The sequence below is a fragment of the Rutilus rutilus genome (genome assembly GCF_951802725.1).
Source record: "Rutilus rutilus genome assembly, chromosome: 12".
Taxonomy (NCBI): domain Eukaryota; kingdom Metazoa; phylum Chordata; class Actinopteri; order Cypriniformes; family Leuciscidae; genus Rutilus; species Rutilus rutilus.
Window position 1 is genome coordinate 30,431,189 of NC_140217.1, and position 14,203 is coordinate 30,445,391.

The 14,203-nt window shown below is 38.7% G+C and overlaps 1 protein-coding gene across 3 annotated transcripts; it reads right to left on the bottom strand.

The window, feature by feature from the left end:
• c1galt1lb (core 1 synthase, glycoprotein-N-acetylgalactosamine 3-beta-galactosyltransferase 1, like b) lies at positions 1-10,400 on the bottom strand. Of its 3 annotated transcripts, none has more exons than XM_084424909.1 (4): positions 9,865-10,400; positions 8,895-9,146; positions 6,373-7,037; positions 1-2,635 (listed from the first exon to the last, which is right to left on the bottom strand). In XM_084424909.1, exons 2-4 carry the CDS (start codon positions 9,112-9,114, stop codon positions 2,378-2,380), a joined length of 1,143 nt encoding a protein of 380 aa, XP_084281035.1. In that variant the 5' UTR covers positions 9,115-9,146; positions 9,865-10,400; the 3' UTR covers positions 1-2,377. The 3 variants fall into 3 exon arrangements, with proteins under 3 accessions (XP_084281035.1, XP_084281037.1, XP_084281036.1); XM_084424911.1 differs by lacking the exon at positions 9,865-10,400 and adding an exon at positions 9,239-9,746; XM_084424910.1 differs by lacking the exon at positions 9,865-10,400 and having other exon boundaries at positions 8,895-9,745.
• Between the last annotated feature and the right edge of the window lie 3,803 nt (positions 10,401-14,203).

Genomic DNA, 14,203 nt, shown 5'->3' on the forward strand with positions numbered 1-14,203 from the left:
TTTATTTAAAAAAGTCTTATTTAATATGCTGGTTATTATTCCTCATTGAATTATTCTTGTCACACATTTGCCTCACACACACTCTTTTATAAATTAAAGATTGCAGTGAAAGTGCTGTACATGATTCACTTTGTTCATAAAAGACCCTACTGAGAAAACAAAACACTTTTGGATTAAAGACAAGGGCATGAAACGCATCAATTCAGAAATGCAAATGCGCTTTAAAAAGATTGGAAAGGACATTTGCATCTTCCTGCTGGTTTTTATGTTAGCACTATGAATGGTTCTGATTCATTTATGACAAGTTGAGTTCCCTCTTCGTTATATAATCCACTACACATCTCCCAAATTTCTATGGGCCTTCTTTGTCAACGCACTTTCCCAAAACACTTTGCTCAAACAATGTAATGTCTGCAAAGAAAACAACTCCTCTTAAGATCTGCATTTCATTGTTCTGTTCAGATTTCCAATCTGAAAAAATAACCAAACAAAAGGAAACTCGAGGAAAATTGAATGATTACAAAGGAATGTTAGCTAAAGAGCTTTTCTGAAGTCATCATGTTCAAACGTTTCATAACTTCTTGTTAAAATAATAAAACTTTACCACAAAAAAACCCACAAACCAATTAAATCATACTTGAAGTGGCACACTCTTGAAATCAACGAAACAATGCAAACAGATTTTTTCCCCCCAGAATTCACACCAATGAAGGCTCACTATAAAGCTGGTTCATGTTTAGTCAAAACCCACATTCATTCCCTCAACAATTAAGATGCTGGGAGTGGTCAAAAAGAAACAGTGGTTTGTATTAAAATAAAACTCATTCCCAGTTCAAATAAGTTTATTCATTCAAATAAACTTTATTTGAAATCCTTCATAATTGTGGCAAGTTTCAGTTAGTGCACAGTCCAAATGTTTGCCAGTGCAGGCTAAGATTCTTCATTACTGTCTTCTGCCTGCATTGCAACCTCTACTAATACACTTTTAGTGTGCATTATTTTAAAAGGAAAGTTTAACAACACCAGCACATTTAAAGGCATTGGTTAAAAAATAAAATAAAATCTGTCATTTACTCAGCCTGATGTCTTTCCAAAGGCATATGATATTTTGAAGAACATGAAGGTGAGTAAACGAAGACAGAATTTTCATTTTTGGGTGAACTGTCCCTTTAAGTATAGCAAATACACACAAATAACTGAGAAACTGAGACATAAAACACACATCACAAGAAACTGAATTATTTTCACTACTCTGCATCAATTGTAAAATCAGCACATTTAATCTCGCACGCAAACTGCTGTAGTAGTTGCCGCACTAGCGATGTGAAATGAAGCAAAACCAGACAATCCACTTCAGTCATACTCCAGTCAATTAAATAAAGCATGATGTGGTCTGAAAAATCCAATAATTCACAACCGGCATGCTTCACAGTGTGTTACAGTACGCCATTCATCACCAAGACCAAAATTCCCACTAGCATGGATAAAGTGTGTCCTTAAGCAGTCTTATCTACCTTTACTTTTTTCCCTAGGTGCTCATGAACTATTGGGCCAGCCAACAGGATCTTAATGGAGTACTAATCCGTATTCTTTCAAAGAAACATCCAGAGAAGGGTATCAACTGATTACATCAAGACTACATCCTGGTTAATCTTTACATTGATGTAATGTTACGGGGAGTAGCGTGTACATAGTCAAATTGGAGCTTGAGTGTTTGCAAGATATAAACAACTACAATATTATCTGCTCTGTGTTTAAATATTGCCCAATCACAATACAAACGCAGTCCAGGAACATATGGAAATGGATGATTTCTCTGGATCAGAGCAGAGGCACTAATTCAAGGGAATGAGCAAATGAAAGGAAAATCAAGGCCCCTTGTTCTTATGAAATTGCTGTTAAATCATTCATGGTGGTGCGCTTATGATTACACAGTGCAGAGCAAATACACGATTCATATTTTTATATATGTATTCAAAATAAAAATTAATCACAAATGAACGCCAAATATAACAAATGCAGAGGCAGCCTTTCTTATCCCATGTTATTATACTGTTAAGGCAGGCTCATAGGCTAAATGAATCACATCTCAAGAACCGCATACTCTGGCTCTACATGTCTTAACCTTCATTTCATACAATTACGCACTGTTAGGGTTGGGGTCATATATTGAAACATTCACGTACAAATGCATTATTAAAAGGAACACCCTCTCAAACAGTACCACAAACATGTCATGCACACATTTCTGTGGCACAATATAGGATACAATTAAAGACATCATCCAAATAAAAATGTAAAGCCATCCCCCCAAAAAAGACTTCTTTTGGAAGAAGATTTTAAATGTTGTTTAAAAAAAATCCTATGCAAAAAGCTGCTAAGACTTTTCATTAAATTCAGAGGATTGTTTTTCGCCTTCCTGTGCTTCTACCCCCTGCTTTTTCTCCGAGTCTCCAGTTTCCAATTTGTCTGGGACAGGGGCTTTGAGGTCTTGTATGACATTGGGTTCAGAGGGCTGATAGCGGTATTTGTAGCCAAAGGCACGCAAGTGGTAAGTGTAGTATTCCAGCAGGTACATGTGTGACGAATCCATATAGTGGAAAGAAACAGCAAGGTCTGAGCAACACTGTGGCCCCTGAGAGAGATAGAGAAAGAATTATGCAAATTAAAATAGGAATATATAAATATTCGTTTATTTGTTTTGTTGTGAAACACAAATGACAATGTACTGATCACTCTTTCTCATGCAGTTCTAATGAATGGGAGCTGCAGCTTTCAATATGATTGAAAAAAAGCACCATCAAATTATTATAAAAGTGGTCCAGACAATAATAACCGATCGATTCGGTTTTGACTCAGTTACACTTGCAATCATGCATTTAGCAGATGCTTTTATTCAAAGCAATTTACAATAGAAGTTGCAGCAGTTACCAGCCAACTGGATTGGAAGATTTTTAGTGAATAAAGACTTCAGTCAGTTCTCAGAAGACTTATAGATCACCATTCAAAAGGACTTCTTTTGTGGTACTTTTGCATCCTTTTAAAAGCTAGGGGCATTTAAAAGCATTCATTGTAATGGAGCCCATTTAAGAGCGCATATTACGCAAGTAATCTTCTTTTGTGTTCAACGGAAAAAGAAAATTAAAAACAAAAATTAAATGAGTTTGGAATGGCATCTGTCTGAGTAAACAATGCAATTTTTTCCCCCTTTTGTATTCCACAAAAAATAATAATTCAGTTTTCAAACAACATTGGGGTTAGTTAGATAATCAGTGTTCTTTATTTCATTTTTTTTACTATTTTTCATATTAAACTGTTATTCCCTTAACTAAGACGAGTTGATACATACCTCTCTCGTCTCAGTGCGTGTTACACGACCAAGTATGGTGACAAAATAAAACGTGGCGCTTTTCTAAGCGGGTAAAAAGGATAACTATAATGTATGCCGGAATAGCACTTGGGACTCGGGAGCACTTCGACTCGGCGCAGTAAAAAGTGACGTTGGTTGTAATGACAGAAGTGAGAGGGAGAGGAGGAGAGGATTTTTCAGGCGTGACTTTTTACTGCGCCGAGTCGAAGTGCTCCCAAGTCCCAAGTGCTATTCCGCCATACATTATGGTTATCCTTTTTACCCGCTTAGAAAAGCGCCACTTTTTATTTTGTCACCATACTTGGTCGTGTAACTACTCGTGTAACTGTATTTAAATAGGGAAAACGTGGAGGTGTTTGGTCGCTTCTAACGTCATCTCTGTTTGGTCCCTAATGAATGAACTGGGCTAAGCTAAGTGCTATCAAAGTGTCGCCGCGCGCCAGAGATATGTATCAACTCGTCTTAGTTAAGGGAATAACATAGTTTAATATGAAAAAACGGTGGAGTGTTCCTTTAATATCATCATGCAACAGTGCTTAAAGTAATGTGGTGACAGCGCAGATTGACTCAATTGACTATGATCTTTGCCAAAACAAACTCACGCTCACTTGGGCCAAGGACACAAAGAATTAAAGACTGCATAGTCAATACTGGTCTGTGTCATTTATTTGAACAGGATGTAAAGGGTGACAATCACACCTTCAGGGTGCATTAAATGAAAACGTTGACGTATATATGTACAGCGGGGGAAATAAGTATTGAACACGTCATCATTTTTCTCAGTAAATATATTTCCAAAGGTGCTATTGACATGAAATTTTCGCCAGATGTTGGTAACAACCCAAGTAAGCCATACATACAAAGAAACAAACAAAAATAAGTTCAGAAATTAAGTTATGTGTAATAATGTGAAATGACACAGGGAAAAAGTATTGAACACAAGAAAGGGAGGCGCAAAAAGGCATGGAAAGCCAAGACAACTGCTGAAAAGTCCCAAATGATGGCCTACAAAAAGGTCTCATTGCCAAGGACAACTCTTCTGATTATTCTTTTCACTCCTCTATCAGAAATCTTGCGAGGAGCACTGGTCGAGGCAAATTTATGGTGAAATTATTGTCTTTCCACTTCCGTATTATGGCCCCAAAAGTGCTCACTGGAACATTCAGAAGCTTAGAATGGCGCCTATAACCAATGCCATCATTATGTTTTGCAACAATTAGGTTGCGAAGGTCTTGAGACAGCTCTTCGCTTTTACCCATCATGAGATGTGTCTTGTGTGACACCTTGGCAATGAGACCTTTTTGTAGGCCATCATTTGAGACTTAATTTCCACTGACAGGGGGCTGGATTGCTTTTTAATTACTGTAAGTTTTCAGCAGTTGTCTTGGCTTTCTATGCCTTTTTGCGCCTCCCTTTCTTCATGTGTTCAATACTTTTTCCCTGTGTCATTTCACATTATTACACATAACTTAATTTCTGAACTTATTTTTGTTTGTTTCTTTGTATGTATGGCTTACTTGGGTTGTTACCAACATCTGGTGAAAATTTCATGTCAATAGCACCTTTGGAAATATATTTACTGAGAAAAATGATAACGTGTTCAATACTTATTTCCCCCGCTGTATGTATGTATATATGAAGTGTGCGTATTTTTCTTGTACCTGTCTCTTCTTCAGGTACTGGTGGAAGGGAGAGACAGAGAGATATTAGGGCAAATGAAGAGAAGGAAAAGGGAAGTGAGGATACCGTTCAAGAGAAAGCCTTTAATTATTTTACACTGCCCCAGCCTAAGGATTTAGACCAATAAATGTAATTTAGGAAAAAAAATAGGGTTGTCCGTGTTTCTAAATTTTATTTGGGTGCATAGGATGGCCTGGGTGGGTATAGGATTTCCCGGCCTGAAATTGTGTCCCAGTCCGGCCCTGAGGATAACTATAATTTATGGCGGAATAGCACTTGGGACTCGGGAGCACTTCGACTCGGCGCAGTAAAAAGTCACGTTGGTTCTAATGACAGAAGTGAGATGGAGAGGGGGAGAGGATTTTTCAGGTGTGACTTTTTACTGCGCCGAGTCGAAGTGCTCCCGAGTCCCAAGTGCTATTCCGCCATACATTATGGTTATCCTTTTTACCCGCTTAGAAAAGCGCCACTTTTTATTTTGTGTCACCATACTTGGTGGTGTAACTACTCATGTAACTGTATTTAAATAGGGAAAACGTGGAGGTGTTTGGTCGCTTCTAACGTCATCTCTGTTTGGTCCCTAATGAATGAACTGGGCTAAGCTAAGTGCTATCAAAGTGTCGCCGCGCGCCAGAGCGATTGAGTGAACGCACTGAGACGAGAGAGATATGCATCAACTCGTCTTAGTTAAGGGAATAACATAGTTTAATATGAAAAAACGGTGGGGTGTTCCTTTAATATCATCATGCAACAGTGCTTAAAGTAATGTGGCGACAGCGCAGATTTACTCAATAGATTATGATCTTTGCCAAAACAAACTCACGCTCACTTGGGCCAAGGACACAAAGAATTAATGACTGCATAGTCAATACTGGTCTGTGTCATTTATTTGAACAGGATGTAAAGGGTGACAATCACACCTTCAGGGTGCATTAAATGAAAACGTTGACGTCATATTTGCTTCTCTGTCTACATAGACAGCATCTTCTTAACAGAAACTTCAAAAAAAGACCGATCTGACACAAAGTTGCGCTGTAAAGAATGTAGCGACAGTTCTTTTTTTCGTATTCTGTCGTACAACCACCAAGATAAACAGATAATGGAAAGAAAAAAAAATGTAGGGCGGGATCTTGGTTATATTCATCGGTAGTAGATTGGATGGAGGCAGATCTGAACTTGCAGTCGATTGTAAGAAAGGGGCGGGGTTTAAGTGGACTAAATGATTGGAGTAGTCTGGCATACATCACCAGAGAGAAGTCTGTCATTTCACTGGAAGATCAAGTAATGACATATTGATTAAAAAATATATATGATAGACTCACCTGCACAATGGGGTAATAACAGTAGTTCCAATACCAGAAAGTCTTGGGAAATGTGCCAGTGAGATGGGACTCGGGTACGAAAGGGTGGAATGTCTCTCTTTGTATGGTGTCTCGGGAGTCTCCTGCCACAACGCCTACCTTCTCTAAACACTGACCCATAGCTAAGTCCTCCACTGAGGTAGTGTGAGTGCACACTTTGGTGCGAAAGCCCTCCACAAACCTCCTCAGAGCTTCTTTGCTGAGCACGTAGCCAGCGCCGCCACTCATGTAGCCCTGTTTTACGTACGGCTTAAACCGCCGGCCAAAATACACAGGGTCCTCTGGAGAGTGGCTGGCCAGAATCCATCGCAGGTTGTCGACGATTACATAAGTGTCGTCATCCGCTTTGAGGAACCAGTCTGCCTCGTCCCCGTGCTTCTCCATGACATAATGGAAAGCACGAATGGTTTTCCAGTACAGCTGATCCCGACCTTCCTTGGTGTTTAGGCCAACCGTGGGAAAATCGGGGTTATCCACAGAGCTTATGAAGACCACAATGTTGCAGTGGCGACTCCATGTGGCTTTCACGTGTCGAGCTTTTTTCTCAAGGTTATCAGGGCCAGTCATAACCCAACACAGAATGCGTACACGCTTATAGAGAGCATCAGCCAGTTTGCCATCCTCACCTACAAGAGATAGTCCAAGATTACTCAGAAAAATACATGAAATTAATGAAAATCTAATTCTACAAAGTAGCAAATTAATGACACTAAAAAATAATTTGTCAAACTGCAGCTCAACCGTGCATGCTAAATAAAATGTGAATAAAATATTTAGGCTTAAATATTAATAAATAGCCTAAATTACATCTGTTTATCATATAAAGTGATCGTGTCTCTTCAGAAGACTTGGATTAAGCTGCTCGATTCATATGGATGACGTAGTTTACACTGTTTTTATGAAGTGTCAATTTTTTATTGCATGCACTTTTAATGGAGGAACAGAAATATCTCAGGTTTCATTTAAATATCTTCAGTTCAGTTGTATTTTTCGAGGATGAACAAAAGTCATGAACAACAAGGGTGTGGCAACTGGCAATTATGACAAAATGTTATTATTTGGGTGAACTAACCCTACAAGTAAAACTAGAAACTAGTAAAAAGCAAAACGGTTTAAAAAAAAAATTTGTTTTATATGATGTTTTATTAACAAAGTTCGGGAGGAGCACGTTCAGATAATTAACACAAGTGGAGAGCACTCAGCAGGTAACATATGTACACTCAGCAGTCTCACCTCAATCCATTGACAGTTTCGCAGCATCCCCCCACCACCCCTTCTCCACACTTCTAGTCCTAAACACTAACCTACCGGGGGAGTACTCTGGGTTCGGGCCGAACTCCGAGCTCGGAGCCCTACCCCCGGACAGCACGCCAAATACGCATTGAACTTTACCCCCTCAAATTGGATGTAAGTGTGAACTCGTGAAATAAACAACAAGATTGATATTCAGTAAAGAATATCTTCATCTACTTAAATTTTGTCAACTACTCATGCATACAATTTAGAGTCAGCATATGAGAGTCCATTTCATTACACTTTACCAAGGACAAAACATTAGATGCAAGCTCAAAATAAGAGCAAAGTCCATCTCTCCAGGGAGAACACACACAAACATGTGCCCAAAAAGAGTTTCTCACAAAGAGCGCTTTGTTCAAATGGAACCGTTAACTCTTAGTTCAATTGTGACACCAGGGTGTGGAGGTGTGGAGCTATATCCACAAATCATATAAATAAAAGGGTGTAATAAAGCTGAAGTGCTGCATGGCCTACATCACCTGGCTCTACCAGTCTAACACACCTCTTCTGGGAATGCCTTCATTGTGCTATTGCAATAATAACTATAACAATTCTTAATTTTTTTTTTTATAAAAACAATGTGTATGACTGTCTGTAACAAGCTGGGAGCAGTTTGGCTGTCTGTAACATGCTGGGAGCAATTTTCATTTTCTGGTTGGCAATGAAACAATGCAAAACAAGTTAAACAACTTTAAAAACAGGTTCCTCATCAAATGAATGAAAAGGGTTTTTAGTCGAAATAAAGGGCTAGTAGGGTTGTAAAATGAGTCGATCTGATTGACAATTTAATTAAATGAATTATTTCATAATCAAATATAACGAGTAAGAGATACAACGTGTCACCAATGTCGCCTCTGATGCGTGTTATTCATAATGTGTACTCCAGTTGTTGACGAGCTCTTCCTGGAACAATACGGCAACTAAACCCAATGAATTCACAACGTTTTATTACAATATTGTTCTCTTTATAATGTTATGTAATAGGACAGTCCCAATCATAGTTATTAAATATTCTTAAAGGAAAAAAATTAAGATAAATATGACATTCAGATTTATTTGTGGTAGGCCTATTAACGTTACTTACAGTTTCACTTTATGGGTATATAGTTTCTACTATATTCTGTATATTCTTTCTATTATACTGCCATGCGTTTAGCTCATTATAGTTATAGTTCTAGTGTATTTACCTGTATGGTGCGGATGATTGAGGTTGAAGAGAGCCGACCTCTCCTTTTTCCAGTTCTTGTTTTCTTCTTCTATCATCTCCAGCAGGCTTTCCACGTGGGCCTCGTTCTTACGAGACCCCAAGTTCCGCGTGAACCCAACTTGACTCAGGAGCATGTACAGACTGCACGTGCCCACCACAAATCCCACGTAGAACGCGGAGCGCGCACCGAGAGCTTTCATGACGAGCTCTAGAGACTCTCACCTTAGTGTGACTATTAGACAGAGACACAAGAAAGACTAGAGTGAGCAGAGGATGGCGTGGTATTTATCACACCTATCATCTGGTTATGTTTCAAAATCAGACCTCTTTAACCCAAAAACCCCGAAAATAAACCCGATGATAGGCGCGTACAGCTTGACAGCAGCTCCGTGATCGATATGACAGATTAAACAACGTAGCGATAGAGCAGCATACGTCATCATACCAGGATACAACTACTGACAGCCGACAAATTCTACTGAATTCAAATTATTAACTTAGGGAAATTACTATTTGTACAGACGACACTATCAGATGTAAACCCATTACTGTCTAGAAAATAATCCATTTGTCTTGTATATTTAAGACAAATTATGCAAATTTAAGATACATATATGGCTCGTTTACTAGCACTGTAGTCGTACAACGAGGGGGCCCTTGGCAAACTTACGCAAAATAACACATTAAATACGTTGTAGCTGTTAAAAATGTAATCGAAATACAACATGTAGACTGACATCATCAACTGTTGCTTTTGTTATTTTGGAAAAAACATACAGCTTCTGTAATCACGAAATTAATCTAAGGTTTTTTTTTTTTTTTTATAATAAAAAGTTTTTAAAACAAGTAACTGTTAGCTATGTCATGATTACAGCAGAAGTACCATAGGACATATCTTAGCCTAAATGCGGAACAATCAGGTGTCGAAAGGAACACTGTCACAATCTTACCAGACAGCTGATTTCCTCCATAACTGAAGTGGGAAAAAAAAAAAACCTGCAATCTTCGGCTTCGGTGCCTTTCAGTCCAACTCAGAGAGCTAGCATAACAGTAAGGCTATGGTTTTCAACTTAAATGGAAGAAATTTGGCTGCCTAACCAGGTACATCGGCTCCAAAATCATGTCCTTCCTATTTTCTGCCCAATGCAAATTTGGGTTGGTAGATAATTAAGCTTTACTTGAAGCTAACTAGCAACGTGCTTCCTATGTTCACCAAGTAAAGCCGAGAGGTATGGGGGCGGTTCAATTCCGTATTTTAATTAGCCAGCCTCTTTAAGAGCTATACTCTCTGTCAGTCTGTGTTTTGTGGACAGTGACACACACCCACCCCACTAAATTGTGATGCTTTTATTTTTTAACAATAAAACTAAATATTTTCGACAACACCATTCTAGAAAAGTAAACGCTTGTTCAACTGCGAACTGTGAACTGTTCGCGTCACAACTAATACGGGACATACGGAAGCGCATTTGATTGGATGGATCGCCTGTCGATCTTGGGCTGAACGAGTATGTCATTTGAACGGAGGGTTATGATTGGGTTATGATCTCTCTCACACACATACATCATGGTTTCAGCAAGCGAAGGCACAGAGCAAATGAAATCACGCCAAGAAGAAAAGTATTAACCCATAGTACTACAGCCCTTAGGCAACGGAAAGTTTTATTAAGCCCCATGTACACGTTCTTAAGTACACGTTTCTTTAAATGACTGCAATCAATTAGAATGGTCAAAACGGATAAAAGAACAGTCCAATAAGGCGTGGGAGCCACTAAACGCCATTTGAAAGTTGAACTTCCTTACTGACACATGGTCACAGAAGAAGGCTTTGCTTTAGTAATCTTATTTAAAATAAAAATGAACTATACATACAAAATATGTATATATATATATTCATTGAAGGTGTAGAGAAGCCTTTAATGAAGTTTTTTATTTTGCATTTTCAGAAATTCAGTTTTTCTTTTCGTTGTGTGATAAGGGATACTTTTCAAGGATGTCTTTGCTGACAATGTTATCACATATTATATGATTCCTTGACAGATTTGTGATTTTTTTGCATTGCTCTCTGACTGTCTTATGATATGTGAATTAATAATTTTCTCTATGATTCTGTACCATTAGGGCAACGAAAAAAAGAATAATAAATAAATAAATAAAAAGTTCCTAAATGAACCAAGAAATGATGTGGAATAATTTTTATCATGTACCATCAAAATGTGTGCAGTAGAGGGTTAAAGATTCTTGCTCTACACAACAACTACACATAGCATAGCCGGTGTCGTAATCAGGGAAGGGTTGAGAGCATAGATTGGCTGGATCCCAAATGGCACACTTCATGTGGACTTGTGGTCTCATGGTCTTAAAGGGTTAGTTCACCCAAAAATGAAAATTCTGTAATTACTCACCCTCATGTTGTTCCAACCCCATAAGATTTTCGTTCATCTTCGGAACACAAATGAAGATATTTTGGATGAAATCTGAGAGCTGGCTCACTCCTTCATAGGCTGCTAGGTAACTGCATCTGCTGGCACAGAAAAGTTAGTAAAGACACCGTTAAAATAGTCCAAGTGACTACAGTGGCTCAACCTTAAGTTTATCAAGCGACAAGAATACTTTTTGTGCGCAAAAAAACAAAACAAAAATAACAACTTAATTCAACTATTCATTTTCTTTCGTGTGGGCCTCTGACGTGAGTTCACGAGAACTGAGATGATGACGCTCACGATCATTTGATGGGAGAGTGTGAAAGGTAAGCCATTCATTTTGCAGCATTGGTAAGGCACTTTTACGTTTTCTCGTTGGTTTCTCACGATTCGGACATCCAGGAAATGCACACTTTAGAACCATTTTAAACACTAAATCGAGACCCATCTGCGTCATCTTCTCAATTCTCACGCATGCGTCGTGGCGCTCTCGTGAACTCGCGTCAGAGGCCCACACGGATGAAAATTAATAGTTGAATAAAGTCGTTATTTTTGTTTGTTTTTTGCACACAAAAAGTATTCTCGTCGCTTGATAAACTTAAGGTTGAGCCACTGTAGTCACCTGGACTATTTTAACGATGTCTTTACTAACTTTTCTGGGCCAGCAGATGCAATTACCAAGCAGCCTATGGAGGAGTGATCCAGCTCTCAGATTTCATCAAAAATATCTTCATTTGTGTTCCGAAGATAAACGAAAGTCTTACGGGGTTGGAACAACATGAGGGTGAGTAATTAAAGACAGAATTTTTATTTTTGGGTGAACTAACCCTATAAATTGCGCGGGCTCGCCAAGTATATGAGTCCGGATTTCGGCCTTCTGACTTCAACGAACTTTCGCACCCTTCACACGAGTTACTTAACCAGGAATCAATATTTTGGGACAGGCTTGATGACATCATGCCAGTGAAAGTCAAACAGCCACGAAACTCCTCCTCTCGTTTATCTGATTGGGCGTTTGCAATGATTCCTGAGTAGGTAACTCGTGCGGAGGGTGCGAAAGGGCGGGCTTCGCCGAAGTCTGCATCGAGGGCACAAAGGCGGCGCTCGAGAGCACACTTCTGAGCGCTGAAATGCCGAATGGGACACCCTACGGACTCGTACACTTGGCGAGCACGCGCAATTTAAAGGAGAACTCCGGTCAATTTTAACATTGAGCTCATTTTTTTGTACATTTGGAGTGCTGTCAATACAGAGAACAACGACAAAAATCGGTGTTGCCTACACCGAGTTATTCTATTTTTAAAATTTGCACCCTATTGACTTCAATGGGGCAAGTAGTAAGCCTGCTTTTTAGCCTCTTAACATCCTTTAAGTGTCATTACAAGTGCACAGAAAATGTGAGTGATTCCTTCCGAGTGAACACGAGTGGATCTGACTGCAGTAGATGTTAGAGATATTAATAAAAATGAAGTTAATTCAAAATAGTAATCGATTGTCGAGTTCACGCATGCGCGTGATCATAGGTACTAAACCTATGCGCGTGAACTCGACAATCGATTACTATGGCCTTCCACCGAAAACAGGATGTAAACAAAGGTATGAGCGCTGGCTGAATTAACTTCATTTTTATTAATATCTCTAACATCTACTGCAGTCAGATCCACTCGTGTTCACTCGGAAGGAATCACTCACATTTTCTGTGCACTTGTAATGACACTTAAAGGATGTTAAGAGGCTAAAAAGCAGGCTTACTACTTGCCCCATTGAAGTCAATAGGGTGCAAATTTTAAAAATAGAATAACTCGGTGTAGGCAACACCGATTTTTGTCGTTGTTCTCTGTATTGACAGCACTCCAAATGTACAAAAAAATGAGCTCAATGTTAAAATTGACCGGAGTTCTCCTTTAAGGCCACGAGACCGCGAGTCCACATGAAGTGTGCCATTTGGGATCCAGCCATAGACTGTAAAAAAAATGGTTGAGGAGAAATCAAGTTGGGTCATGTTTACTTCACAAATGCGCATGAGCACAAAGTGAACAGAATTAATAAAAGTAATTTTAGTAACCCAAAACTTATATTTATTTAAATAAATTAAATCAAGCTTTATATAAACAAATTCTAACTTCTAATTTGAAAAGGTGTCAGTAATGGGGGTCTGTATTTTTAGGCCACGTTATACCTCATTTTATAATATAATGTAATTATTTTGCCTACGTCGTATTATTTAATTAATATCCATGTACTAACAGGTATTTTCCTTTCAGTAAAATAGGGAACAGATCAACAGAATGAAACAGGCTTTTTGTCTCAATGCCCAGAAGGCATTGATTTGTTGCAACAAATGAACTAGTAATTTAAATGTGTGAGAGCTTCAACGCTATTAAACGGTTTAAACATAGGAATTGATTGTGGAATTTATTTATAGTAGACCACAGCATATCGAACATTTTATTGTTTAATTATCTTTCTCACCATATAGGCTATGCAATGAATGGATTTTCAACAGGTTGCTATTAAACGTTTCTTCAGTAGTACAAAATGGACAGTTGTGCATTTCGTGGTGAAGTCCGAAAACCTAAAGCTGCTGTAAGCGATTTTTCTGAGCCTCTAAAATGTCTCAACATTATCAGCAATGTCCTGTTGTGTGAACAAACAACTAGCCGACAACTACAAACAAATGTTTGCCATTGACAGAGATCCGCCACTAGGTTCTCTGAGTCTGATTGGCTAGCATGCGTGGGCCGTGGTCACATTCTTCTTCATTATCTATCTATTGATCTAATTGCCCGCCCACCCTTGGGGCTGCCACAGAGACAATGTGGACATAAATATTTCAGTGGTATCCGTCAGATACTAAAAGAAATGA